The 27,642-nt window shown below is 40.0% G+C and overlaps 2 protein-coding genes across 3 annotated transcripts; one reads left to right on the plus strand and one right to left on the minus strand.

The window, feature by feature from the left end:
- The first annotated feature begins 18 nt into the window (after window positions 1-18).
- Window positions 19-7,012, plus strand: LOC134749526 (tRNA selenocysteine 1-associated protein 1). Of its 2 annotated transcripts, none has more exons than XM_063684491.1 (6): window positions 19-190; window positions 381-512; window positions 1,467-1,695; window positions 2,275-2,492; window positions 5,508-5,616; window positions 6,820-7,012. In XM_063684491.1, the coding sequence occupies exons 1-6, from the start codon at window positions 158-160 to the stop codon at window positions 6,939-6,941; spliced, it is 843 nt and encodes a 280-aa protein (XP_063540561.1). In that variant the 5' UTR covers window positions 19-157; the 3' UTR covers window positions 6,942-7,012. The 2 variants fall into 2 exon arrangements, with proteins under 2 accessions (XP_063540561.1, XP_063540560.1); XM_063684490.1 differs by having other exon boundaries at window positions 20-190; window positions 5,436-5,616.
- A 10,457-nt stretch (window positions 7,013-17,469) lies between these two features.
- LOC134749518 (uncharacterized) lies at window positions 17,470-27,570 on the minus strand. Its single transcript, XM_063684475.1, has 9 exons — window positions 26,811-27,570; window positions 25,684-25,922; window positions 25,226-25,356; window positions 24,155-24,253; window positions 23,200-23,322; window positions 22,652-22,832; window positions 20,830-21,051; window positions 20,013-20,223; window positions 17,470-18,954 (listed from the first exon to the last, which is right to left on the minus strand). The coding sequence occupies exons 1-9, from the start codon at window positions 27,340-27,342 to the stop codon at window positions 18,395-18,397; spliced, it is 2,298 nt and encodes a 765-aa protein (XP_063540545.1). The 5' UTR covers window positions 27,343-27,570; the 3' UTR covers window positions 17,470-18,394.
- Window positions 27,571-27,642: the final 72 nt, after the last annotated feature.

The raw sequence follows: 27,642 nt of genomic DNA on the forward strand, positions 1-27,642 counted from the left end.
TTCGATGTTTATGGAGAACTTGGAGAATGGAGAAGATAGCGTGTTTTCATTTATAATAATTTAGATTACTTACGTATCTAACTGATATCTACAATATTTTAATTCGCGTGTTCGTAATTTGTGTTCTGTAATTAATTATTTTTAGTAAAACACCACCATGTCTATGCAGTGTCAGTTATGGATGGGCAGTGTAAGTTCTAAGTACCTTTGCCATATAATTCAAATAAATTAATGGTTTTACCATGATAACATTTCATAAAAAAAGTGGTGTAACGTAACATATATTTACTTGAATTAACATTATTGAAATAGAACATAGAACAGAGGTGCAGTGAAAGTTGTCATTATCATTACAAATTATGTTTTTCATGTTTTTTTAGTTGGAGCCGAATATGACAGAAAGCTTCATCGTAGCAGCTTTTCATCGTATGGGCCAGCGCCCGCTAACAGTGAAGGTTATGAGGAACAAGTTTACAGGAGAGCCTGCTGGTTATGCATTTGTGCACTTTCAGGTATGTATACATCTCTGGTTTCTGATGTCATAATGAAAAAAAAAGAATCTAAAACCACAATTTAAGAAAGAAATGAATCTTAGAACTACACAATCAAACCATAAAACTAAAAATCAGTTTACCTGTTTTGGAGGTACAGCATAGCCTTGTGCCTGCTCGGTCACTATAGAGAGTGCTCCGCTCTGGGTCAAATTCCTTTCTAATTTGTGGTTAATGAATATAATCCAATTTGTACGATACAATATATTTATGATTAAACATTAAAGGACCTTGACACAATAAAAAAAAATGTTGAAGAAATATTTGATTTTCCTTCATATTTTTGCAGGCTTAGGACTCAATATCACATTTGCATCTCGTTCACACTTGTGCTAGCGACATTGTGAACTGTTTCATTCTGTCCATTTTCTGTTTCACTTTGTCAAGCGCTCACCAATCCCACTGAACTAAAAGATTTAGTTCCTTTCAGTGTTCATGGGATTTCATTCCTAACAGTTCTTAGTTCATGTCCGACTCAAGCCTAGTGCACAGTGCTCGGGCACTGTAGTCTCAGTACAGACATTATATGTTGGAACCTTAAAATTATTACAACATTTTACAGCCCTCTGATGGTCTAAAAAAATCTGAAACTTCAAAAAAATTGTATTGTTTTGTTTTTCTAACAAATTAATACCCTTAGTATGTTTTAGCACTGATCAGTGCATCTTTTTATTCAAATTAAACATGTATATATCACAGGTTGGTTTCAACAACCAAAGTTTGACAGTAGCATACAAAGGTTTAAGTAAAGTAAGTAAAGTAAAAGTAAAAAGCCTTTTTTTCCAAATTTACAATTTTACATTAAAAGTTTTTGCGTATTGTTAGTAATTTTCTTATAGCTAGTAGTTAGTGTTAAGTCACAAAGGTTTAAAGCATAATCTTATCCAAATATAAATTCCTTTTATATGTTTTTAGACTGATGAGGAAGCTATAGACGCAATGCACAAACTGAACGGCAAACCCATCCCCGGAACATTCCCAGTGGTCCGCTTCAGGCTAAACACAGCATCGCGCGAGGCTCGGGCTAACATGCAATCAGAGAGAGAATTCTCAGTGTGGGTCGGGGACTTAAGTTCTGATGTTGATGACTACTCACTGTACAGGATTTTTGCTTCAAAGTACTCTTCTATCAAAACTGCAAAAGGTATACTTTGATATGTTTTTTTATAGCCGGGTTTACACAAAGCGAGCATAGGCGCGCGTGTTGTATCGACATCTTTCGCGCGCTGCCTTGGCAGAGGCACGTCTACACCAGCCGTTCTGTGCGTGACCCGGCTATTCGTTAAGGCAATCTATGTTACAGATACAGGAGAAACTGAAAGGGAAATATTCAAAGAATTCTACACTATTATACATATTACTATTATTATTATGTGTATCTCCGTTTTAAAACTCTCGGGTCTTTCGATCCCGGTCATTTATAAGGCGTGCGTGGGGATATAGATCCAACACGTAGAGGCCGTTTGGAGAGATTTGATGTCATGTAGAACGCCTGCTGGAACCCATTCATGGGTACATCAATAGATACCCGTGAACCGGTTTCAGCAGGCATTGGTAGCTATTGTAGAGAATATGGACAGAGTTAGGTCTATGGTTTAAGTTTGGGTGGAAAAAAGACTGGGCTATTGCAAAGAAGTCCGGACACCTGCCATAACATTGCATTATTATATTAACATTATTATACTATTATTATATTTCTGAATTTTACACTATTATTTTTCAGTCATACTGGACAGTTCAGGTTACACAAAAGGCTACGGCTTCGTAAGATTCGGAAGCGAGGAAGAACAACGTAACGCCTTATATGCCATGAATGGGTACACGGGTCTTGGAACAAAGCCTTTGAAAATCTGTACCGCAGTGCCCAAGCCCAAGGGAGCTCCAACTGGACAGAACCAATCTGCTCCCAATGCTGCAAATGCCGCCTACAACAGCGGGACGGTATGTTTTTTTTTTACCTTTTGACCACCACATATAAATACAAATACAAATTATTTATTGTTAGAAAGTTGAGTAATAGAAATGATGTTTATGTTACATAAAGTCACAATTCAGCCAGCATTTGGCGTACAATATAATAATATTGTTTCTAATGCATGCCATTAAAGGCATTAAAAGCAATGGAATCCGCAAAAAACCAAACACTTGATTGAATCCTGCAAGTAAATTTAAAAATTTCAAGTACACTCGAGACTTGCAAGAGAAGCATGTTAGGTTATGTTAGGTTTAGCATGTAACCAAAGACCTATGTAACTCTGTAAAGATGAATATAGTCTAAGGAAAAAATGTGCCTCGGAAATCAAGAAAAATTGATTCTCGGACAGATGGCGCCTACACCTTTGGCCTATTCTCGGCTAGATGGCGTTGACGGTTTCGTTTGTTATTTAACAATTTCAACACATATCAGTGAAATAACATGGGTCAAAATCATATAAAAATTATAAATACAAATAAAAAAATCATTTATCCATTTAAATATAATTTTTTTGGTATTTTTATACATTTTCATTTTTAGTTATAATAGTGTGTCGATAGATGGCAGTAAATTTACTGTGACTACAAAATTTACTATGACAGTAACCCTCTATCCTATATATTCTCTTTGATCTAACAAAGCAAGTTGAAAAAACTCACCATGGATAAAAAAATTGGATCTTACAATTTATTTTAAAGGACTAATTTTAATAATATTTATCTAACTAATGTATATCTTGGTATTTAATTTGACCAGATATAAATGTGCGTTTTTTTAACAAAGCGATCACTTTAATATGATTGATAGATTGATATCAGAGGTATCAATTACTTTAAATAATGTGTTATACATATCCTGGAGGTCAAAAGGTTAATTATAGCTTGCTTAGCGATATTTATACAACTATATTTCTTGCCAGAATGTGAATGAGCTTGAGAATTTGCTATTGAATATAGTGCTACGCTGAGGAATGCTCGAGCCACACTAGATATAGTGAAATAGCTACATATGTATCAACTTGCTATAAATGCTACTTGAGCAGAGTGCTCACTTCATAGCAGTTGTTTGAGATGCTTATTTCATCATTTATTTTAATAACCACACAGAAGTTTTACAAAATTGATAGTGACATGTAGTTTACCCGATGTTCACAGCAGCAAAGTATAAAATAGGTCACGTTAATTTAAAAAAATTTTTTTTTAATACAGTTGCTCAAAAAGTGCTACTTTTCGTGGCTGTTTAGCGTGCGGAAAATTGGTTTTCGCGAACTAGTGCTTTTTACTTTTCCAATGACTGCTTATTGATGAGTGTTAATATTAGTTTCCTTTAAACGTCGTAATCAACATAAAAACCTACTGTTAATGTAAGAATACGAAAAATATGCATATTTCATGTTTTATTGCTTACCTCTTTATCATTATAAGTACTATAACAGGTTTATTTTTTAATGTTGAAAAACTGTTCTTAATAAGTGTCTGAATGGAACGGAACGCCTGTCAAAGAAGGCGTTTTTTCTTACTGCAAAAATGTTTCAAGTTTCCAAAGGCAACATTCGATATTGTTTTTATAAATATACGATACACAAATAATCGTAAATAACGATATTTAGGTAATAATAGTACAATGCTTTAATATTTACAATTGTTTCTGTCTTATAGAACATGCATTTGAAAAAAAAAACATTCATTGAAGTGGGTTCAATAATAATAACAAAATCTATTCTAGTCGAATAAAAGGTAAAAAACACCTCTTCATAATGTCAATGATGTCACAGAATTAATAATATAAAAGTTTCGAATTCCTTGCTTGTTGTTGTTCTTATTTTTTCGCAACTGTATTAAAAAACGTCGTTTGCTCTAGCATCGAAATGTACTATTATAAATTCTTCTATCCTAATGTATTATTTATTTATTACATCGGTACGAATTTAGTAAAACAGATGCGGTATGAATTGTGCAAAATGATGAAACGTCAAATTTGCTGTATAGTAGATGGCGCTGTACGGGCCTTACCAAACATAACTCAATTGTCAAATGTTAATACTTAACAACCAAATTACTGCATAATGTATGGGGCCTTACAGGCTTTACAAATTTACAACGTATACTTCAGCGGTCAAATATCGCAGTTACAATACTTTCCCTTATTTGTTGACCTTAAATATGTAAGTTAAATTTTGTAAATTTCTATCCTTTACATTTTAAATATCTGTCTCTAAAATGTAACTACGTCCCAAACATTAGTTGTCATTGAAAATCGACCCCTAGCTGTATTATCGTACAGCTCATTTTGCAATGAACCCTACAGATCGATGTGACCACGCTCACCGTGCAGGCACAATCGTACGCACACCGCTCGGAACCTGATCATAATCGTAGTGGCTACGATTCCCCTGTGAGACCTTACAATTCGAAGTTTCTATTTTATTATTGTCATTAGTAGTAATTTCCATTAATTTCTAGGATAATTTCAAGGAAAATAGACTAGTCACTAAAATGTTATTGTACCTACTTTACAATTAGGACAATAAATGATAGTTAATACCTGACGCCCTACCGCGAATTTAGATTTTAGTTTTTCGCGGTAGGGCCTCTGTTGCTGATAGTACCTACTCAAAATAAGAATTCAGAAGCAGGCGAGTAATTTTCACGTGTTTTAAAATGTCGACTAGAATTTAATTAAATTAAGTAGATAGACTTTACATTACATTTAACCTAACTCCATCATTAGTATAAGCATCCATACTAATCTCGTCTTCGGCAAGCTAAAACTCAATTTTAAGTTTTCGTTTGCCTAGATATCATTAGCTATAGCTGCGTATGCCTAACATAACTGTTTGAAGCTTCAATACAGCGTTGCTAAATAGATCTAAACATAAACGGTGTATTGACGAGCAGTTATGATTATAGGAGTACAACCAATATTATGATCCGTCCGCCTATTGGCAAAATTACTCAGCGTGGTCTGGATACTATGGGCAGGGCGACCAGAGCGCCGCAGTCGCGCCGGCGGCGCCGGTCGCGGACGCTTCCGCCACCGCGGCTGCGGCGCAGGCGGCCAAGACGCAGAATGACGATTTGCAACTTGTTGGTGAGTATTTCAAGTTATATTCAGAATTAGAAAGAGTAATTTATGAGTAACATTTATATTTTCATGGTTCTTCCATTTCTAAATGTGTCGAAAAATAAATTCTCAAACCGGCGAGCGGTTTGATTTGTCGTCGATTGCGTCCAATCCGTGGCCTCACTCAATAAAGTAAATGTGTCGAATTCGAGTCAAAGGTCCCACTTTGTCGCTTACCATAAGGACGAGATTTGCTTGTATCTTTATACGAATAACCTGTCAAAGCGTCCTTATGGCAAGCGACAAAGTGGGACTTTTGCTTGGAACCGACACAAATGTTATCAATATCAACTTGAATTAATACATATTTTCTACTAAAAATGCTACAGCTACGAGGTTACCATTTTTTTAACCGACTTCAAGATTTCAAAGAAGGAGGTTCTCAATTCGGTTGTATGTTTTTTTTTATGTTTGTTACTCCATAACTCCGTCATTTCTGGACCGATTTTGAAAATTCTTTTTTTTGATTGTAAGTAAAAATAGAGATTGGTCCCGTTTTTGTCAAAAAGCAGTTCTGATGATGGGATCCATGAGGAATCGGGGGAACTCCTCAAATGTTAAAGGCATACATATAGTGATTTTAGTATTTTCAACAATGAATCAAGCACTTCGCTTTGGACCGGCAATCCAAAGATGTGGGTTCGAATCCCACGTTGACCAGAGTTGATCATCGTTGATTTTTTCATTGTGATTGACGTCTGTATATACAATTTATAGATTGTAATAATGTGGTACGTCCCACAATAAAAAAGGAAAATATATTAACATATAAATTATGTGTTTTTTGAGTAGACGCGAATTTTTGATTTACTTTAGGTACCTACCGTTCTTAGCTGGCAACTGAAGGCGCAGTACCGTTTTCATGCCCTTGAATTATACGCCTTAGGGCCACTTCCACTTTTCACTAACCTGGGGTTAACTGGTTAAACCTGGAGTTACCATGGTTACCAGTACAATTTGACACTGGGTTAACGGTTTAACCGGTGGACCGCGAGTTAGTGGGATGGTGCAAGTGGTGCTTAGTTAAGTGACGTTCTTCATTGCAGCAAGAGTTTAAATTCTTATGTGACGCGTCAGATACGATTAATGAATAGTGTCATAAAGGCGTTGCATTGCATTGTTTTCTTTGTTACTGCTCACCGTTATGTATAAAAAATCCTACGTTTCCAGAGCACAAGAAGACCATAGATATAGACGAGCTAAACCAAGAGTTCCTGCAACCCGAACTGTCGCTGTGGGACGGCCTGGAGTCCTCGCAGTGGTTCCCCAACGAGATCGTCGAGGTGCACTGATTCTAGTCTTGAGGGCCTGTTTTATATAAACTGTTACTCTGATAATGGTAGCAAGTTTTAATGGGATTATATAATTAAAATAATGAACATAATTTTGAAGATAACATTAGAGTCTAAGAACGTTTCCTAAAAGGACAACCAATAACGAAAAAGATCATAAACAAAAGATTTGTAGGTATGTATACAGTTGGATTGGAAGTTAAGCAGATCGTGAAGCGAATTAATCACTCGACCAGGGCCAGGGCCAGACAGCGCTGTAAGGCACTAAAATACGGTTTGTTATTGATGTCAAGTCAAGCGCTAATGTCAAAATGACTCCACGATTGTCTCTTGCGTCTAAATCGTCTAATAGAATTCTTCTGCAAAAAGCCGAATGAAAAATGAGTATTATATTTACAAAATTATATGTGATATATTTGTCTCGGGCATTCTATATCTATCTATCTATATAAGCCCTTTATCCTGAACTCAGATTTTTCTTCCTTTCTTTGGTAGTTTTTTTTTTCTATTTTTGTTATAATATGTCTCTAAGTTCAGTGTGCCTCCTGGCAATGGCCTCCTCTAACTCCTTCCATTGCTTTCTATCATTCGCTACTCTTCTCCAGTTTGGACCAGCTGTCAGTTTGAGTTCGTCTTCCCACCTCTTGTACTGTCTTTCTCTATTCCTTTTACCGTCTCTGGGATACCAATGTGTTACATACTCCATTTTTCATGTCTGTTCCTTAGCATATGCCCAGTCCACCTCCATTTCAGTTGATCTATCTTTAAGAGTACATCTGTTATGCCCGTTTTTGCTCTTATAGTTGTATTTCTGTGTCTGTCTTGTCGTTTGATTCCCAGCATGCTTCTCTCCATTGCTCTTTGACAATGCTCGAGCTTTTCTCTATGATGTTTTGAGAGTGACCAAGTTTCGCAGCCATAGCTGAGGCAGGCGTTAAAAACTTTCTTTTTGGTGCTATTACTGAGGTCAGTGCATTTCATCACCTCTTTCAGTGACCAGTACTTCTTCCAACTATTGGCTATCCGTCTTTTGATTTCCTTGGTTGTCATATCTTTATGGGAGATTATCTGTCCTAAATACACATATTCTTCTATATATTCGAGTGGTTGATCGTATACCTTAATTTCATAGATGTCAGAGTTTGTTAATAATTTGGTTTTGTTTATGTTCATGGATAGTCCAGTTTTCTCACTTTATTTAGTTCTTGTATCATTTTCTTCAAGTTGTTTGGATTTTCCTCAAATAAGACAACGTCATCCGCAAATCTGAGCTGGTTTAGCTTTCTTCCATTAATGTTAAGACCATATTGTTCCCAATTCAACTTCCGGAAGATGTTTGCAGCTGAGAAGCACGGCTGAGAATAGCTTGGGAGACAGGGGGTCCCCTTGTCTGACTCCTCGTTCTATTTTGAATGGTTCTCCTAGAGTTTCCAGTTTAATTTTGGCTTTGCTTTTGGCATATATGTCTCGGGCATTAGGAGATGTATTTGTCTTAGGCATTAGGATGAAATGTTATCGATTATCAGACTAATAATTTATACGAAAGAGATGTCAGGGGCAGTCTTGGTCAACATAGGCCATATTGATTGCCTTTTACCGGTCAACTGATCTAGGCTCAGGGGCTTAGACTAGTCTGCCACTGCTAGTTTAAGTGACATGTTAAGGCTGTAATTACTAATTATTATATTAATAAATAATGTATAAGTTAAACTGTGTTTCTTGAGACAGAACTGCTTTCAATCAAGGGTTCGTATTTTGTCCTTCCTGTACGCATGAAACTGGGAATTTACTCGCAGGAGGTAGACGTAAAACAACGAAATTAGGTATCAATAATTTATGTACATAAAAAAGATAAAATAACAGGTAAACGTTTTATACATATAATAATAGTTAACACTATCAACAGTTTCCATTATGAAATGCAAAACTTACATTATTTGCATCTTTCTTTTACTTCAGTTTATCAGTTTTTTCATACATTGAAGCTATATAATTCCTAGATTATTGGGTAAAATTATTTATTATGCAACATCCTCGAGTCTGCCTGCAGTACTGCGCCACAAGGCATAACTACTGTTATATCAGGCGCGTCGAATGATGGATCATCATCTTCAGTCATTAAAGTCGCTTTTGGATTGTAGTGTTTTACCTTGCATGCCTGGATTACTTCTCTGTAACTCCTCCCTTTTTTGGTTTCTAGCGTAAGAATCCAATTGATCGAACCTTTTAAAATTGCATTCCCTGGCTCCAATTAAATTACTATTTTCTTGATCTGCGCCTGAAAATCACAGGATAACGTTACGGAGATGCTTAAAGCTCTCGCGAACTTTCCTGTCGCGTGCGAAGTCTGAAACCTCTGCCCCGCTTGCTGTTTCATAATTCCTGAAACTTACCTTGCTGTTTTTCTAATCATTTCATGTTTTTATAATAATTTCAAAGCTAATCGACCTAAAATTCACTATAAATTTTCCTTGACATATTTGTTTCTTTGTTTCGACATAATCCGTCAAACTATTAAATTACTCTAAATTCCTTAGCATGAAGTTTAGGTCGTATAGTTTTCAATTAGTTTGTTCTAAATTTTACCTAAAAATTGTTACTGGTGAACAAATATTTTCAAATATTTTCAAAATTAATAACGAAGTAAAGAAGAATTCTAGAAAATGTTATTGCTAGCTATATAAGCGGCCCAGCGGACATCTGAATTCAGTTTGCTTCTAGTTCCCAACAAAGGAACATCAGTTGTAAGGGTCCGTGCGGGGCCAAGCCAGGCCCCGCACCATCAAGAAACCCTCGATCGCGCTCCTTAAAAGGTTACCTGTGTTCCTGACGAAGTCTGGCGCTCTCTGCACGCACCCAAGTCCGGTGGTGCTTTGCGGTTGCTCTAGCGGAGCGCCTCGTCTCCTAGGCGCGCGCTATCGGCGCGCCTCGCCTCAACAGGCGCGTGCTGTCACCGCGCCTCGCCCGCTATCGGCACGCCTCGCCTCAACAGGCGCGTGTTGTCACTGCGCCTCGCCTCTTTGAAGAGCGTGCTTATCAGCGCGCCTTACCCAGCGCGCCTTACCGTGCGCGCGCTATCAGCGCGCCTTACCCAGCGAGCCTTACCGTGCGCGTGCTACCAGCGCGCCTTACTGTGCGCGTGCTGCCAGCACGCCTCACCTTTGCGCGTGCTATCTGCGTGCCTTACCCTTGCGCGTGCTATCTGCGCGCCTTACTGTGCGCGTGCTACCAGCGCGCCTCACCTTGCGCGTGCTATCTGCGCGCCTTACCTTTGCGCGTGCTATCTGCGCGCCTTACTGTGCGCGTGCTACCAGCGCGCCTCACCTTGCGCGTGCTATCAGCGCGCCTATCCGTGTGCGTGCTCCTGCCTTGCACGTGCTATTAGCGCGACTATAAACTTTATTTTATTCTTTTTGTAATTTAAACCATCTGTAGCGTGTCATATTTAGACAATAGCCGTTAAATAAAGAACCTACCCCTGTTATATCTATCTTTTCCTTTCTACCTCCTCACTCCCAGCTCCGTTACTCACTCCTCCAATATACGTGGAGGAGGGAGTAACGTGACAGTTTTGGCGCCCAACTTTTAAATTTACCGGCTTTCTTAACCCACTAAATTCTAAATTATAGACAGAATCCGTGTCTTTAAATCTTGAATAACTTTTCGGCCTCTTTCTGTTTAATTTTTTTATTTTATTTCTTTAGTCAAATATGGCACGCACCATTAAATACGCTAATCTAAACAAAGCAGAGCTAGAATATGAGGTTCGCATTAGGTTAGAGGAACCTAGGGAAAACTTGGTTGCCTTGAAAAAGCAAGCAGAGGTTTTGGGTCAATCGCAACCCGCATCGGAGGTACTTAATTCCATTATTCCTCCACAGGAAGATTTATTACAGATTGAGACTTGCCTTACCTTCATACAAGCAAAAATTGAGCAGCTTCAAGCGAAACCTTCGCTATATGCAACTAAAAGGTTGGAATCATTTATCAATCACTTACATTATAGATTTAATCGTATTGATCTAGATCATGACTCTCCTTTTGCAGATAATCTTAATACTCTCTCTGAAAGATTCAAGGTTTTGGAGAACAGTTATGAAGGCTTACTATTTGAATCAGCGGAATCTACCCCTCAGTTTTCCCAACACGCTCCCGCGCCCGAGACCTCTGAGACATCATTAGCTACTTCTAACTCCCAACAATTAAAATCTCCTCTCGGCCAACAGACCTTCCAAATTGTTTCTCCTTCGAACGTAATCTCTGAGCTGAGGAAACTTGCTTATAATGGTGACTCTTGCCCAAAATCTTTTCTTCAAAAGGTACAAGAATTCAGCACCTCTCGCAACCTTAAAAAGGAACGTCTTGCTGAGTTAGTGTTTGAAATCTTCACTGATAAAGCCCTTCATTGGATACGCTTTCAAAAAATCCGTAAACCAGATCTTTCCTGGGACGATATTTCTAACTTATTAGTTAGAGATTTCGGAAATACGGACTACGATCACAAACTTTTGACTGCTATTCACGCTAGAACGCAAGGTGAAAGTGAAGCGATCGTTATCTACGTCTCCATTATGCACGGCATGTTCTCTCGCCTTAATAAGCAATTGCTGGAATCTGAACAACTGGCAATCCTCCTGAGAAACATACGTCCTTCTTACTCAGTTTTTGTTGCACTCAACAAAATAAATTCTATTGATGAACTCCTAGCGGCATGCCAAAATTATGAACATATTTTGGACAGAGACCGCAACTTCACAGAACCCAAACCAGCTGTAGACCAACTGGCTTCGGAGTTCAACTATATGCCTACTCCATCAACTTCCAAATTCTCTTCTAATTATAATTCTAAATCTGCATTCAATTCGGAGGTTAGACCTGGCAGATATAATTTCTCAAAGCAAGTAAATAGCATTAATAATAAATTTACTGCTAACCTTTTCTGCGTCCGATGCCGTAGCAATGGACATTCCCTTAGCACCTGTAACCAACCTCACTATCCTATTTGCTTCAAATGTGGTCTGAAAGGTCACAAGTCCCCTGATTGCCCTAAATGCAATCCTTCAAATAGTTCTTCTCCAAAAAACTAACTCAGCGCGACTTAGATAAAGCTCATTACTTTAATGCAAATGATTGGAAAGATTGGCTGTCTTATCTTCGTAACTTTTTCACTGTCTATAAAATTTCTTCAGTTCTCTATGAGGAAGAACAAGATAGTGACAGACCATTTTTAACATTCACTATAGATAACATTCCCTTCTCTGGCTTACTAGATAGCGGCAGTTCATTAACCATTCTGGGCAATAACTCCCATTTCGGCCTTTTGAAAATGGGTTATCCTTTATCTAAGTCGTGTCCAACTACAGTTTCTACAGCCAAAAAGAAGAATAAACTACATTCAATTGGCCATATAGACTTGCTCATGACTTTTAACAATAAAACACACGCAATAAGAGCTCACGTATTCCCGGAAATACACCCTTCTATAATTCTTGGAGTTGATTTCTGGAAAGCTTTTGACTTGATTCCTGATTTACTAAAACCTAATTTTCTTGATGACTTAAAGTGTAACACGATTACACTAGAACAAGAAAAAATCTTTACTTTCGAAGCCTTAAAGTCTGAACAGAAAAACATCGCTAAAGATATAATTACTCGTTTTCGGCAGATTTCTTTTGAAGAAAAGGGCGAACTTGGAAGAACTCACCTGGTTTGCCACAAGATTGACACCGGTGATTCCCCTCCAATAAAACAACGCTGCTATCGACTCTCTCCTGAGAAGCAAAAGGCGCTGATCAACGAAGTGGACAAGATGCTCGCTTGGAAGGTAATCGAACCCTGCGAGAGCCCTTGGTCATCACCGGTTATTATAACCCCTAAAAAGAATGGTGAGTGGCGTTTCTGTGTAGATAGTAGGAAATTGAACGCCATCACTCGTCGTGACGCCTACAGCCTTCCTTTCATGAACGAGATCTTGGATCACCTGCGGGAAGCTAAATACCTGTCTAGCATCGACATCGCTAAAGCATTCTGGGAAGTTCCATTACATCCTCCAGACAAGGACAAAACTTCATTCTACGTTCCCGGCAGAGGAATGTACCGATTTGTGGTCATGCCTTTTGGTCTCACCAACGCTCCTGCAACGCAGCAAAGGCTTATGGACACACTCTTTACCCCAGAATTCGAACATAAGGTATTTTGCTATTTGGACGACATCGTTATCGTATCCAAAACTTTTGACGAACATATCTCCCTTTTACTAAAAGTTCTCGAAAAACTAACTTACGCTGGCCTAACAATTAACTTCGAAAAAAGTCAATTCTTTAAAAAGGAACTCAAATACTTGGGATTCATCGTCGACGAACAAGGCTTAAGGGCTGATCCTGATAAGGTTCGTGCTATATTAGACTATCCTACACCAACCACGAAGAAAGAAATCAGAAGATTCCACGGCACCTGCAGTTGGTTTAGAAGGTTCATACCTAACTTCAGCACTATAGCAGCACCACTGAACAAGCTAGCAGCTACGGGTAAGAACGCTCCTAAATTCCTTTGGACTTCTGAAGCTAACACAGCCTTCCTGAAACTCAAAGAACTCTTGGCTACAACTCCCGTCCTTGCCTGCCCTAACTTTGAAGAACCCTTCGCCGTCCATTGTGATGCCTCAAATTACGGAATCGGCGCGATTCTGACTCAAAAACATGAAGATAAAGAAGCTGTCATCGCATATATGAGCAAGACCCTGAACAAGCACGAGCAAAACTACTCAACCACTGAACGCGAGACTTTAGCTGTAATTACTGCTTTGGAGCACTGGAGATGCTACGTCGACAACGGTAGACAGTTCACGGTATACACCGATCATGCAGCCCTCAAATGGTTCTCAAATTTATCTAATCCTTCAGGAAGACTTGCCAGATGGACTCTCAGACTTTCAACTTTCAACTTCATTCTAAAGCACAAACGAGGTAAGGATAATGTCGTCCCAGACTTACTATCACGCTTCAATAACAAAGACTCGGATCTTCACTATACAGCACCTATAGTCCAAGAAAATCAGCATAGAAACAACGACGAAGAACTTTATAACAGACTTGTTACAGATTGTCAAAACAATCCCGACAGCTATCCAAACTACAACTTCAAAGACAACAAGTTATTCCGTCAGAGGTGCAATCAAGACTCCTTATCGAATGATTTCATTTGGAAAGAAGTTCCACCTCCTGCAGAAAGAAAGTCGCTGATTGAAAAATTTCATGGACTTCCGTCGGCACCTCACTTGGGAACCTTCAAGACTTACAAGAAACTTTCACAACACTATTACTGGACAGGCATGTTTAAAGATGTGGCTAGACTCATATCTACATGTGAAACATGCCTATCCTACAAACACTCCAATCATTCACCCTATGGTCCTATGGGCAAACCAAAAATTTGTTCACGACCCTTCCAATGTATATCCCTTGACCTTCTAGGCCCTTTACCTATGACTAGAAAAAGAAATCAATACATACTAGTCATAAACTGTTATTTTACTAAATACAGTATAATTTTTCCTTTAAAGCGTGCCCGAGCTCCAGACATAATCTACTACCTAGAGAATTTCGTGTTTCTAGTTTTTGGAGTCCCACAAACGTTAATCATGGACAACGGACCTCAATTCCGTTCACGTGAGTTCCACAACTTAATTAATAAATATAAAATACCCTTCGCTAACTTTAATCCCCTTTACTGTCCACAGGTTAACCCGACAGAAAGATATAATAGAACCATAATAACTGCTCTAGCATCCTTGGTTGGTGATGATCATAGATCATGGGATACTCACCTCCCAACAATTCAGTCTGCTATGAATAACTCGACTAACCTAGTAACTGGCTACACGCCTTCATTTTTGGTTTTCGGACGCGAAACTATTCCTTGTGGTTCTATTTATTCACACTGTCAAAATCTTGACGAAATAGTGTTCCTTCCTAGAGATATTTATGCCAATAACCTGGCGCTCTTATCCCCAATTTTCGATAAAGTTCAAGTCGCCCTATTTAAGGCACACTCTAAAAACAGCACTAGATACGACCTTAGAAAATCCTTTAAGGAATTTGAGGTTGGCGATATAATTTGGAGGAAAAATTACGTCCTCAGCAATGCCGGCAACTATTTTAGTGCCAAACTGGCCCCTAAATATATCAAATGCAGAGTTATCCAAAAACTCTCACCTCTTGTCTATATACTTGAAGATCCTAATGGGTCCAGAAATAAATGGCACATTAAGGACTTCAAAACTTAATTTTTATTAATACCTATTTAAATTAATATTCATCACTTCATCTTAGGTTTATTTTTTTATTTTTTTTTTATCTTATATTTCCAGGCATCTAATATGCTTCAGCTTGCGACTAGACTTCAATGTCTCGCATGGCATCTTCTTCCGGAGCGGTTCTCCAATCTAAAATATAAAAAAAAATATATATATATTAAGCTACTTGGTCATTCTATTTATGCCCAATACTCGTGGTAGGTCTACCCCTACCACAACTTAAGTAGATACTAACTCTATTTTTCTTACTCTCGTCGGCTCTAAACCGACTAGATTGTATATATTTTTCATCATTTTTTCCAGTGGAGCGGCCGACTACTCCCAAAAAAAAAAACAAGCCATAGGTCATTGAGAGTTTTTCCTTAGGAGTGTGAGTCATCGAACGTGAACCACAACCCCTTACTCATGTCTGAGATGGATAATCGCGTGATTTTTGAAAGAGAGGTATGAACGGACAGGAAATTCCCTACTTCATTTTGTTTAACTTTATTCTAGCACTTCATCTCATACCCTGCACTAATTCTTCTTTAATAATTAATTCTATGTTTTCTTTAGCACTTCACCTCACTTTGCACTACTTTTACGTATATTAGACAATCATAATAAAAATTTAAAAAAAAAAAACTTTCCCGTTGAAGTTAACGTAAAAGTTTTTTTTTCCGTGGTTTTTGGGGTAATGTAGTGTTTTACCTTGCATGCCTGGATTACTTCTCTGTAACTCCTCCCTTTTTTGGTTTCTAGCGTAAGAATCCAATTGATCGAACCTTTTAAAATTGCATTCCCTGGCTCCAATTAAATTACTATTTTCTTGATCTGCGCCTGAAAATCACAGGATAACGTTACGGAGATGCTTAAAGCTCTCGCGAACTTTCCTGTCGCGTGCGAAGTCTGAAACCTCTGCCCCGCTTGCTGTTTCATAATTCCTGAAACTTACCTTGCTGTTTTTCTAATCATTTCATGTTTTTATAATAATTTCAAAGCTAATCGACCTAAAATTCACTATAAATTTTCCTTGACATATTTGTTTCTTTGTTTCGACATAATCCGTCAAACTATTAAATTACTCTAAATTCCTTAGCATGAAGTTTAGGTCGTATAGTTTTCAATTAGTTTGTTCTAAATTTTACCTAAAAATTGTTACTGGTGAACAAATATTTTCAAATATTTTCAAAATTAATAACGAAGTAAAGAAGAATTCTAGAAAATGTTATTGCTAGCTATATAAGCGGCCCAGCGGACATCTGAATTCAGTTTGCTTCTAGTTCCCAACAAAGGAACATCAGTTGTAAGGGTCCGTGCGGGGCCAAGCCAGGCCCCGCACCATCAAGAAACCCTCGATCGCGCTCCTTAAAAGGTTACCTGTGTTCCTGACGAAGTCTGGCGCTCTCTGCACGCACCCAAGTCCGGTGGTGCTTTGCGGTTGCTCTAGCGGAGCGCCTCGTCTCCTAGGCGCGCGCTATCGGCGCGCCTCGCCTCAACAGGCGCGTGCTGTCACCGCGCCTCGCCCGCTATCGGCACGCCTCGCCTCAACAGGCGCGTGTTGTCACTGCGCCTCGCCTCTTTGAAGAGCGTGCTTATCAGCGCGCCTTACCCAGCGCGCCTTACCGTGCGCGCGCTATCAGCGCGCCTTACCCAGCGAGCCTTACCGTGCGCGTGCTACCAGCGCGCCTTACTGTGCGCGTGCTGCCAGCACGCCTCACCTTTGCGCGTGCTATCTGCGCGCCTTACCTTTGCGCGTGCTATCTGCGTGCCTTACCCTTGCGCGTGCTATCTGCGCGCCTTACTGTGCGCGTGCTACCAGCGCGCCTCACCTTGCGCGTGCTATCTGCGCGCCTTACCTTTGCGCGTGCTATCTGCGCGCCTTACTGTGCGCGTGCTACCAGCGCGCCTCACCTTGCGCGTGCTATCAGCGCGCCTATCCGTGTGCGTGCTCCTGCCTTGCACGTGCTATTAGCGCGACTATAAACTTTATTTTATTCTTTTTGTAATTTAAACCATCTGTAGCGTGTCATATTTAGACAATAGCCGTTAAATAAAGAACCTACCCCTGTTATATCTATCTTTTCCTTTCTACCTCCTCACTCCCAGCTCCGTTACTCACTCCTCCAATATACGTGGAGGAGGGAGTAACGTGACAGGATGGGCTTAATTAAAAAATAATTGAAAAAATATGTTTTTATGTATTTTTAACACTTAAATGTCTCTTAATAAATAATTGAGCTATTTAAAAACATTTTTCGTGACAGCTGAGTCCCATTTCTCGAAAGGTATTAGAATAATATTATTAGTCCACGAACTGGGTCCCATTTCTCGAACGATATTAGTCTAATATTATTAGTGTGTTGTGCGCTACGGCGCTCTTCAATTTTTAGCATAGGATTTAGTTTTAAGCACTTACTCTTAAACCCTTGTACCGACTGATAACAATTAGTTATGTCTAAAAATAAATTACGCTAGTTTCCATTTTCCTCCTGAGAGACCTAAACACATGGCAACCCATATGATTTGACAGTTCATGGACTAATAATATTAGTTTAATATCATTCGAGAAATGGGCCCCTGTTAAATCGTAGCAACACACCAATAATATTAGTCTAATATCGTTAGAGAAATGGGCCCGAGAGTATAAAAATTAACTTTCAAAGGGATCATCATTCGACGCGCCAGGTATTGGAAAATCGATAGTTTAAACTTAGAATTGAGTTTTCAAATGTCACTTATTGATACAGTCATTGCTGTGCTGTAGTTATGCGTGGTGGGGTAGAGTAGCTAATGCAAAATATAGCAAATACAGCAGCGGTAGTGGCTAAACGACAAGGTGTTCAAAATGATTTGAACACTTCTGTTGCTGGCTGCAAGTATAGATGTGTAAAACACCGTATTATCTCCTGTCGCGGTACAGGTCTGTTCCATACTATACAAAAATATCTAATTTCTTTCCTAGCTAGGACCAATTTTATTAAAAATAGTGAAATGGGCGTTGGCATTAAAATCAATTTGCATGATAAAATTTCTTTCATTCGGTCCAAGCAATACAAAATTGTATTATTTATAGACTTCACAAGTTTAAACATGATCACGATTCCGTGTACACACAAAATGGTATAAATATTTAAAAGCAAACAATTAAAACTTAATACTAAAGCTGCGTAATAGTATAAGAACTGTGTCTCTGCCTCTTATTAGGGCTCGGATTCACTTGTATAACACTAGTTAGATTACTAGCCGAGGTTCTACTATCCGCACTGGCTACACTTGCCGGCGACAACAGGGGTGACGATGCCGACGACACGTTGCTTCTAGGCGTTCCTTTCTTCACATATCCCATGACAGAAGTAAGTAAATTAGGTGGTAAGGCCACTGGAGTTAACTGGCCCGCGCCACGGGAGATATAAGTCTGTAGCATCTTCTTTGTGGGTGACTTTGGATCGTTGACTGTTAGGACCACTAATGAGCCGGCCTCGATGTTCGGAGGTACTTGTGATGTAGGCGGGTCTATTCTGGCGACGTTGGTGAGAGGTGGCATTTTCGTGGTGTTTTTTAACTGCGGGTTGTCGCGGTTGGGAGTGGCGGCCGCGTCGGGAGTTTTGCGCTTCCTGCGCGGTTTAGAGGCCAGCGCGTGCTGGATGAAGTCGTCGGCGGTGGTGAGCTCGCGAGGTGCGGGTTCTGGGACTGTTTCTAGAGCTTTTCCTCCACGACCTGGAATAATAAATTAGGGTTAGTGGGTAGTTCTTTGATTACACCTAAAATAGATTGTATTAACTAAATAACTCTTGCTAGCGATGGAATAAAGGTAGAGCCAGACATTAATAAATAAATAAATAAAGCGCGAAAAAGAAAAAAAAAGAACGAAATAAATAAATTGAAATTGAATTGAGTTCCTTGTTGTCGTCACTTAACTCCTAGCGGTAAGGCGTGCGTTGCTGGAGGAGTTACGTACTCGGGCTTGTACCAATGAATTTCTTGTAAGAATATGTAAGAAATATCATATCATATTAAAATGTAAACTTAACCCCAAAAGTTTCCTCTCCGGGTTGGGAGGTCAGATAGCAGTTGATTTCGTAAAGAAATAAGTGCGCACCAATAGGGTATATTACTGCAATGTTCTGCCACCAGAGTGCAGGACTAGCCTTTTTAGTAAACCATAGATTAACTTGTACATACTGTACCTTTAACAGGTTTTTGACAAGTTTTCAGAGATAATACAATATGACATTGATGCATGAAGGCGGTTTGCTTACAGATTACCTACCGGGAAACGCGAATCCAAAAATTCGCTATCTGCCTCTTTATCGCTCGAATATGCAAGAGTGACAGAGATGTTAGATTAAGAAATTTTATTGTTTCACGATAGACCCTCAGATTGTGGTAGTGGCGCCCTGGCGCCCCCTACGCAGAGTTCCGCTTAATATTCCTTATTGGATTGGACGGCTCAGCGGACCGCGAGTCTCAGTACATTATAAATAATACATATTTGGGGACAATCTTACACAAATCGTCCTGGCCCCAAACTAAGCAAAGCCAACCAACCAACCAAACACCCAACTTGTACTATGGGTGACTTGTACTACTAGGCGACGATATACATACTTATATAGATAAATTCATACTTAAATATGTACATAAATAACATCCATACCTCAGGAACAAATATTTGTGATGAACACACAAATAAATGCCCTTACTAGGATTCGAACCCGAACCGACTAAGCTAGGAGGCCGTTAAAACATAAAAAAATATTAGACTAAACACTCACTGTTCCTGACGCGCATGTGTTGCAAGGCCCTTGTTCGCTCCCGCTGCGCTCTTCTTGCCTCTTGTAGTTGTTCTCTCTCGGCCTCGGCGCGGCGCGCGGCGGCCTCGCGCTCCCGTGAGAACACGTCTTCGAGGCCTACGGCGTCCCAGGCTGTTTGCGAGCGCAATGCCTTGTCTACTTGCGCACCGTTCAGTCTTTCTTCTTTTTTGAACTGAAAGAAATGGTTTAAACTTAAAATGGATAAATTGCGTGCCTCACTCAATGTAATAATAGACAGGCAGCACCTTACAATCGGTAAAATATATGTATTGTTGTGAAAACTATCTCGGACCTTCTATAGGTTTGTAGGGTGATTTGAGGGGATATTATACGTTCGCAATTATAATTTTTTTAAATTTACTTATTAAATCTTCTATTTGTCTGCAAGTAAGGGTGTATTGAGGGTACGGTAAAAGCGTGCGGTCTCGGCCTCGCTCCAGTCCACCTCACGCGGGCCACGCGCCTTCACGGATCATTGACATCGACAGCAGAATGACGTTTGAGCCTATCACAGACGTCAGCTGTGTGAGACAGACAAACTCATTTAATCTCGCGATTCCTCCTATTCCGATCAGCAAACAGCGGTATCATCATGAGCCTGAAATCCGTCCCAACAGCAGCAAAAGCTCGGGAAAAGCCGGAAAAGTACGGTCTCTGCCTCGCTCCAGTGCGCGTGCTGAACGAGCGTAGCGCCCGCCGTTACCCTATGTGTTACTAACGTCAACAGATTGTTAATGGCTTCTGACTTTGAGTCTATCACAGCCAGTGTTATACTCACTTTAATCTTAAGATCTCTCCTATTCCTGTCAGGAAACAGCGGCGCCATGAGCGTGAAGTCCGTCCCGACAGCAGCGAGCGCTCGGTAGAAGCGTACGGTCTCGGCCTCGCTCCAGTCCGCGGTGCGCGCCGAGCGCGAGTAGCGCCCGCCGCCGCCGCCCCATGCGCCTTCTCGGACCACTGACGATGACAGCTTGCGATTGCTGTCTGTTTGTTTTATAACCTGTGAAAGAAAAATAATTTTGAGTATGCGACGTGAAGCGATGTGTGCAATAAACGTGTAATAATTTACAGTTTTGGAATAACTGCCTTAAAGCTGGTGTTGTGTCCGATGACCATACTCTGAGCCATTCTTAACCTCTCGTACGACGAAAAGTAGATCTGTGTGTGTAGGTTTTGAATCGTAATTAGTTTAAATTAGAGCTTAATACCCACTAACGCGGATCCGTGATCCGGCATTTTTTAAATGTAATAGGAAGCAAACGAGTCGCCTGATGGGAAGCAGTCATCCCCGCCCATGGCCATAAGCAACATCAGAGGAAGCAAAAACGAGCGAGATGCCCGCTTTTTCTTGGGTTTCGTGCGGTGGTAAAAACGAGACGGTGGCACCAATTCAAAAAGTTCTTCAGTACATTTCCCATTGTACAGACGGTAGAACAGGCACAGAGAGCCAACGTCTCTCCGAATGCTGAGAGGTTCCAAACTGACTGTGAGATCGGGACACCCACAATACGAACTGCCTGACATTGGATGGGGTCAAGTGGAAGAAGTTTGTATTTCGGTCGGTCATATGAAAGAAGGGTCCGTCCAGATCTGGTGAATCCATTTAAAAACCAACTGCTCGCTCATGACATTCGCAACAAAACGCTAGCAAGCAGTGAGCGATCCTCTCCCAAATGGCGCTTTAGCTCTAGCGGCGCATTTTACAGATCTGTAATCTGGATGCGTCGCAAAGCCCAGGTAGGGCGAGTTTTATTAACTACTTACTTCATTATTTACTTGAAGTAGGAGTGTATACAATTAACTCCCCAGTCTGTTTGTCCAGCATGATCTCCCCTTTAGGTCCCAGTTTGATTTGTGGTACTGGCGCGGCGTTAGGCGGCGGATCGTCCGGATCATCCGGACTATCTGCAGGCGCTTGTTGAAACATGTCTGTACAGTCACCTGCAATAATATGTTATACAACAAAGGCCGCAAATATATCTAACACGATCTTATTTGTAGAGTCATAGGAGCTTGTCACATATTTTTGCGGCCTTCAAAGAGTAACATATTATTGCGGGATTTGCAGGTGAGGTTACTGTACTCACCAAGCTCTGTTCATCCAACATGATCTCCCCATTAGGTCCCAGTTTGATTTTTAGTACTAGCGCGGCGTCTGCCGGCGGGTCGTCTGGATCTTCGACTGGCGCTTGTTGAAACATGTCTGTACTCACCAAGCTTTGTTCATCCAACATGATCTCCCCATTAGGTCCCAGTTTGATTTTTAGTACTAGCGCGGCGTCTGCCGGCGGGTCGTCTGGATCTTCGACTGGCGCCTGTTGAAACATGTCTGTACTCACCAAGCTTTGTTCATCCAACATGATCGCCCCATTAGGTCCCAGTTTAATCTTTAGTACTGGCGCGGCATCTGCCAGCGGGTCGTCCGGATTATCCGGATCTTCGACTGGCACTTGTTGAACCATGTCTGTACTCACCAAGCTCTGTTCATCCAACATAATCTCCCCATTAGGTCCCAGTTTGATCCGTGGTACTGGCGCGGCGTCTGCCGGCGGGTCGTCCGGATCTTTGACGGACGCTTGTTGAAACATGTCTGTACTCACCAAACTCTGTTCATCTAACATGATCTCCCCATTCGGTCCCAGTTTGATCTGTGGTACTGGCGCGGCGTCGCCCGGCGGGTCGTCTGGATCATCCGGATCTTCTTCTATTACGGGCGCTTTTTTCCTCTCTTCTTCGTCCTTCTGGTTGGCCTCTTTGGCTTTCAGCTCGTCTTGATCTGGGCTGTAGGATTTTGTTTGTTTAAGGAGCATTTAAATATGGTTATATTTAACATTCGTTTAAATGATAGCTATACTTTAGAGTAATAAAAGGGGCAAGACTGTTGGTAAAAAATATTGGCATTAAAAAAATTAGTATATCGACCCTAATATGGACGAATAAGAGCCGTGTTAATTTTAAATATGTAAATATTAATTATTTGCACATAACAAAGTAAAATGTTTCAAATATGATTCCAGTTCCCTTTCCTATGTAACAGTTGAGACCCCGTTTTTCCCTAGGGTAAATACGCCCCAGGTGAAACGGCAATGGTTGCAACAACGCCACGTAACTTCGCACGTCTAGTCTAGTAGTATTATTGCGTACTTACAGGATGGGGTTGGTGGTGGGGTTGTAGAAGATGAGGTCGTACATGGTGAGCGCGTCTCGCTTGACCGGGTCCCGTCGTCTGCGCATTGCGGCGATGCGGCGCGACATTTCTTGACGGCGACATCTGTCAAGACAAATGTGAATTAGGTCTAGAATTTAAATTGTCAAAAATTAATGAAGAAGAATACAAGAGATAAGATGTCTAGCTATAGCTTGAGAGGTGAATATATGAGATTATAGTTTATAGGTTTACAGGAAAACGTTGACAAAATGATCGGTCGAAATGTAAGCTGATGTTTGTTCGCGATTTTGGGGTTGGCCCTATAGTAAAAGTTATTCAGTATGTCGTACCACCTATCAAATTACGGCTTTATAACTAAAATACCCTGTATCATGTTACATGATACAGAAAATTATTAATCATTTTATGAATGCCTTAATTAATGTACAGACAGTAACATTCCTAACTGACCATCTGAGGACCTTAAGTCATTCCAGTAAAGTTTACTAATGAGCGCTACCGCGTTTAATTTCGCCGCTAGTGTAGATGGAGGTCTTTCAAAATGTTAAATGCATAGAAGTTTTTGGGGTTTCAAGCTTTTTTTTATCGGGAGGGATTATTTCACTCCTTATTAATAATTGTGGTAAATCTTTGTCCATCTTTGATTAATCATGGTAAACAATAGATATAGCTCAATAAATGTTAGTGGTTTAAAAAAAGTGACAACTAAAATATATACAAAATTAAACAGATTGAAAAAATGGCACATTTAGACGTTAAAATACTTTTGTGTATATTAGAACGTATTGATTTTATAAAAATAAATATAGGAAAATTTTGAGATCGGTTTTTCTGGATCTACATCTACAGTTGCGCCAACTGGTGAGCACAAAAACGGTAGCCCTCTTTATCACTTCACACTGTGGACAATGGTACAAACTTCTTTAGTCCTTACTTAGTAACATGGCGTTCTTTAAGCGGCGAAGCAGGTGGCGGCGCGGTGAGCTGGCTCACACCTGAGCACACAGAGTCGTGCCGAATACGGCTGACCTCCCTGAAACAATACATACAGCTTTAAATCACCTTTATGTTTAGCTACAGTGCTTGTTATGTGATGTAACGGCATTGTATGGAGTTTCAGAATAATCGATTAAAATCACTTTTCAAATAATCATAATTCTAGTGGGTAAAGGATATTCCTCCAGAATAAACTATCGCTTAGTATAATGTTTAGTAACTAAGGTAGCGATTTAACCTTTTGGACGCCAATGACGGATATATCGGCATCGCACCGCAGGTCCAACGCTAAAGACCGATTAATCGGTCACAGACCACAGAACAACATAGACCTACTTGCATGTGCATAAAGTTCAATTTCAGTTTTGACACTTCGGTGACGTGGCGTCCGAGTGACAGTTTTTGTTTTCAACACGGCGTCGAAAAGGTTAAAATTAAAACATATTATCTTATGCCAGTGACAGATCATGTCATTAGTGTCACTGTCAGTGGGGCGGGGCGACACTCCTCCTTTCGGACATTCTCGGCTCCGTTCGTCTTAGCATTGCATAGAGCAATTATTAGGTTGGGCACAACTTGGCGTCCCTTTGCGTGCACGACCACAGAAAAGATAATGCATTTTGACAACCCTAAATAGACGAAAGGGATAGTGCGATACATTAAAAAGTGTTAGTGTCAGCGATTGTTACTGATATTAGTATTTCCAGATAACCACTTGTAGATAGAAAACACACTAATATTGTTAGATAACAGCAAATAAACGTGTACCTCTTTCAGCGTTCAGCATTATTGCACTATTAACAAATTTGATACCTATTAGCCAGGCTCAAATACGTAATAATATATGTAATTAATTCCCTGAGATGTAATAATAAAAGCATACCTACCAGAAGATTTGTGTCTTAAAAGGTTTGGCTGAAACAGTATCATACCAAAGACAAGAAGCAAAAAAAGAAGAAGAGTCTAAGCAGAAAAATCAAAAGAGAATATTGATATCAGGATGACTTACCTATTAGGTAAGGAATGCAGGGTACTATGCGAAGTGTGGGAGTCGTGTCGTTGCCGTGTCGGGACCGACGTCGGCGCGCCGCTGTTGAGCAGCGCTCGTCGACTCTCGTCCTCGGACTCACTCGCACTACCCTGGTTTAAGTAAAACAATCATTAATAAATAGCCTAGTGTCTAAAATAAGGACATCTGTATATATTCATAATAGTGTGAGAAATCCCATTCTGCTTTGGGATAGCTCAAACCCTGATGTACAAGACTCAGTTACTGAGGAGTTGGAGGTCATTGTTAATTTTAAACACTCCACATGACTCCACGCTAGATATAGTATTTAAAGTAGTACTTAAATACTATCAGAACAATATCTAACCTGGCAGTTATTAGAAGGCACTGCAGGCTGTAACCCTGATTTTAAGATTAAGAATTGAAACTTTAATAACATGAATTTAACTTTTACGTACTTGTATACTATTCCTCCTATGTGGTGCAAGTCTGGGCGCAGGTCTGAGCTTAGGACGCACTTTGCTTGGAGATGGCAAAGGAACTATAGGATCAAACAGTACTTGAGCATTCTCTGATATGATCTCATTCTTCAGCAAATCTAGAGGTTTGGGTGCACTGCGGGTTGGTTGCAGAGGAATGATACCATCCATGCCTGTTTCATCTGTGATGCTCTCTGGAATGCTAGGTGGGTTGTAATCTGGAAACATGTACATATATGTTTTACCGAAAATTAGTTATATATAAATCTACAAGCAAATTTATATTCCTTAATCTTTATGGTGCAATATTTAGTTTAAAAACTTATAATTAACACTACCTCATCATTCACATGAGTGTACTGTGTGGTGATCAATCGTGGGTTTTGAACTTTGGCTGTTGAGTAATGAGCAAAAAAAAGTGGTTCTCAAAAAAATGCAAAACTTCCTTCCTCCTCCTTACCATACACAGACATGAGGTTGGATATTTATAGAGGATCATTTGACCCTGTGGCACACTAAGAGCAGGGATGGATTCAACATTTTTAGATGTCGATTGTACCCTATGGTAGCATAGGGCCTCATTGTCACCCCTCAGGTTTAATCCTAAGGCATCTTGGTTGATACCCACCCATTGAGATTATGCCCATCATGCCTAAAGGAGTATTTAGTGAGAGTGTATTTAGCATTAACCGCATTTAAAAAATCCCCACTTCAAGCTTTAATGCCACTTCACGGTCCACAAAATTCTCCAAAAAAAAAACCAATAATCTGATTTTGCCCTATAAAGGGTTGTGTATTATAAAAAACCGGCCAAGTGCGAGTCTGACTCGCCCACCGAGGGTTCCATACTTTTTAGTATTTGTTGTTATAGTGCCAACAGAAATACATCATTTGTGAAAATTTTAACTGTCTAGCTATCACGGTTCATGAGATACAGCCTGGTGACAGACAGACAAACAGACAGCGGAGTCTTAGTAATAGGGTCCCGTTTGTACCCAAAGGTACGGAACCCTAAAAACGGCTACATAGAGAAGCTAATTTATTTAATAAACTCAAACTTAAACATATTTATTGCTCATAGTATTACAAGTTACAAGAATACAGACCCTGTAAGGGCACAGCAACATTCTCTTGTTTTTCCGTAGCATGGGGATTGCTTTGAACACTGTTTGGGGAGTCAAGTCTCTCAAATATGACCTCAGTAATTATTGAAGATATTCTGGGTTGCGGAGAGTTCCTGACTGGTGATGGCACAGCTTTTCTAGCGGGGCTGCTCCATCGCAACGGTGAGGCAAACGTGTTTGAACTCTGTCGTGATATTGAGGTGATAACAGGCACTTTTTCACTGCATTTTGGAGTTCTTATAACATCTGGCGTTGGTAAGTTTTTAGGAGGCGGTGATAGAATGGTGTCTGCAGGTTTTGGAGTATCTGTTTTAGATTGTTCTTGCGGCGGTTGCACAGGCGAAGCAATTTTATTCACGGGAGTTTTTATTTTAGCAGCTTCATCTTGTGAAGCCTGTGGTCGTGGTGTTTTTGGACTTTTAACAGGCTTTTCATCTTTAACTTGGTTATCCGCATTTTTTCGCCTCACCGGTAGTGAAGCTACGGCTTTTATTCTAGCTCTTCGTGTAGACATTGCGAATCTTTGTATGCACTGGTGTTATTGTGTTATAACCTTTTTGTGTCTAATATACCGTGGTTTTAGCTTAATGCATTGCATTTAACTTATTTTGTATAATGTCAAATTTACACTGTATGTATTAAAAAACTTTTTCGTGTAAAATTTCGTGCGCATGCTTGATTGAAAGCAGCTATAAAATAGAATCCATATAGAATCTAGATTCGACTCGACTCGGCTGACAGCCAGTATGCATTTGATTATGATTTGATTAAATGAAAGAAGTGTCATGTGACAGCGAATCGCATTGACGTTTCG

Source organism: Cydia strobilella, chromosome 18 (genome assembly GCF_947568885.1).
Source record: "Cydia strobilella chromosome 18, ilCydStro3.1, whole genome shotgun sequence".
Taxonomy (NCBI): domain Eukaryota; kingdom Metazoa; phylum Arthropoda; class Insecta; order Lepidoptera; family Tortricidae; genus Cydia; species Cydia strobilella.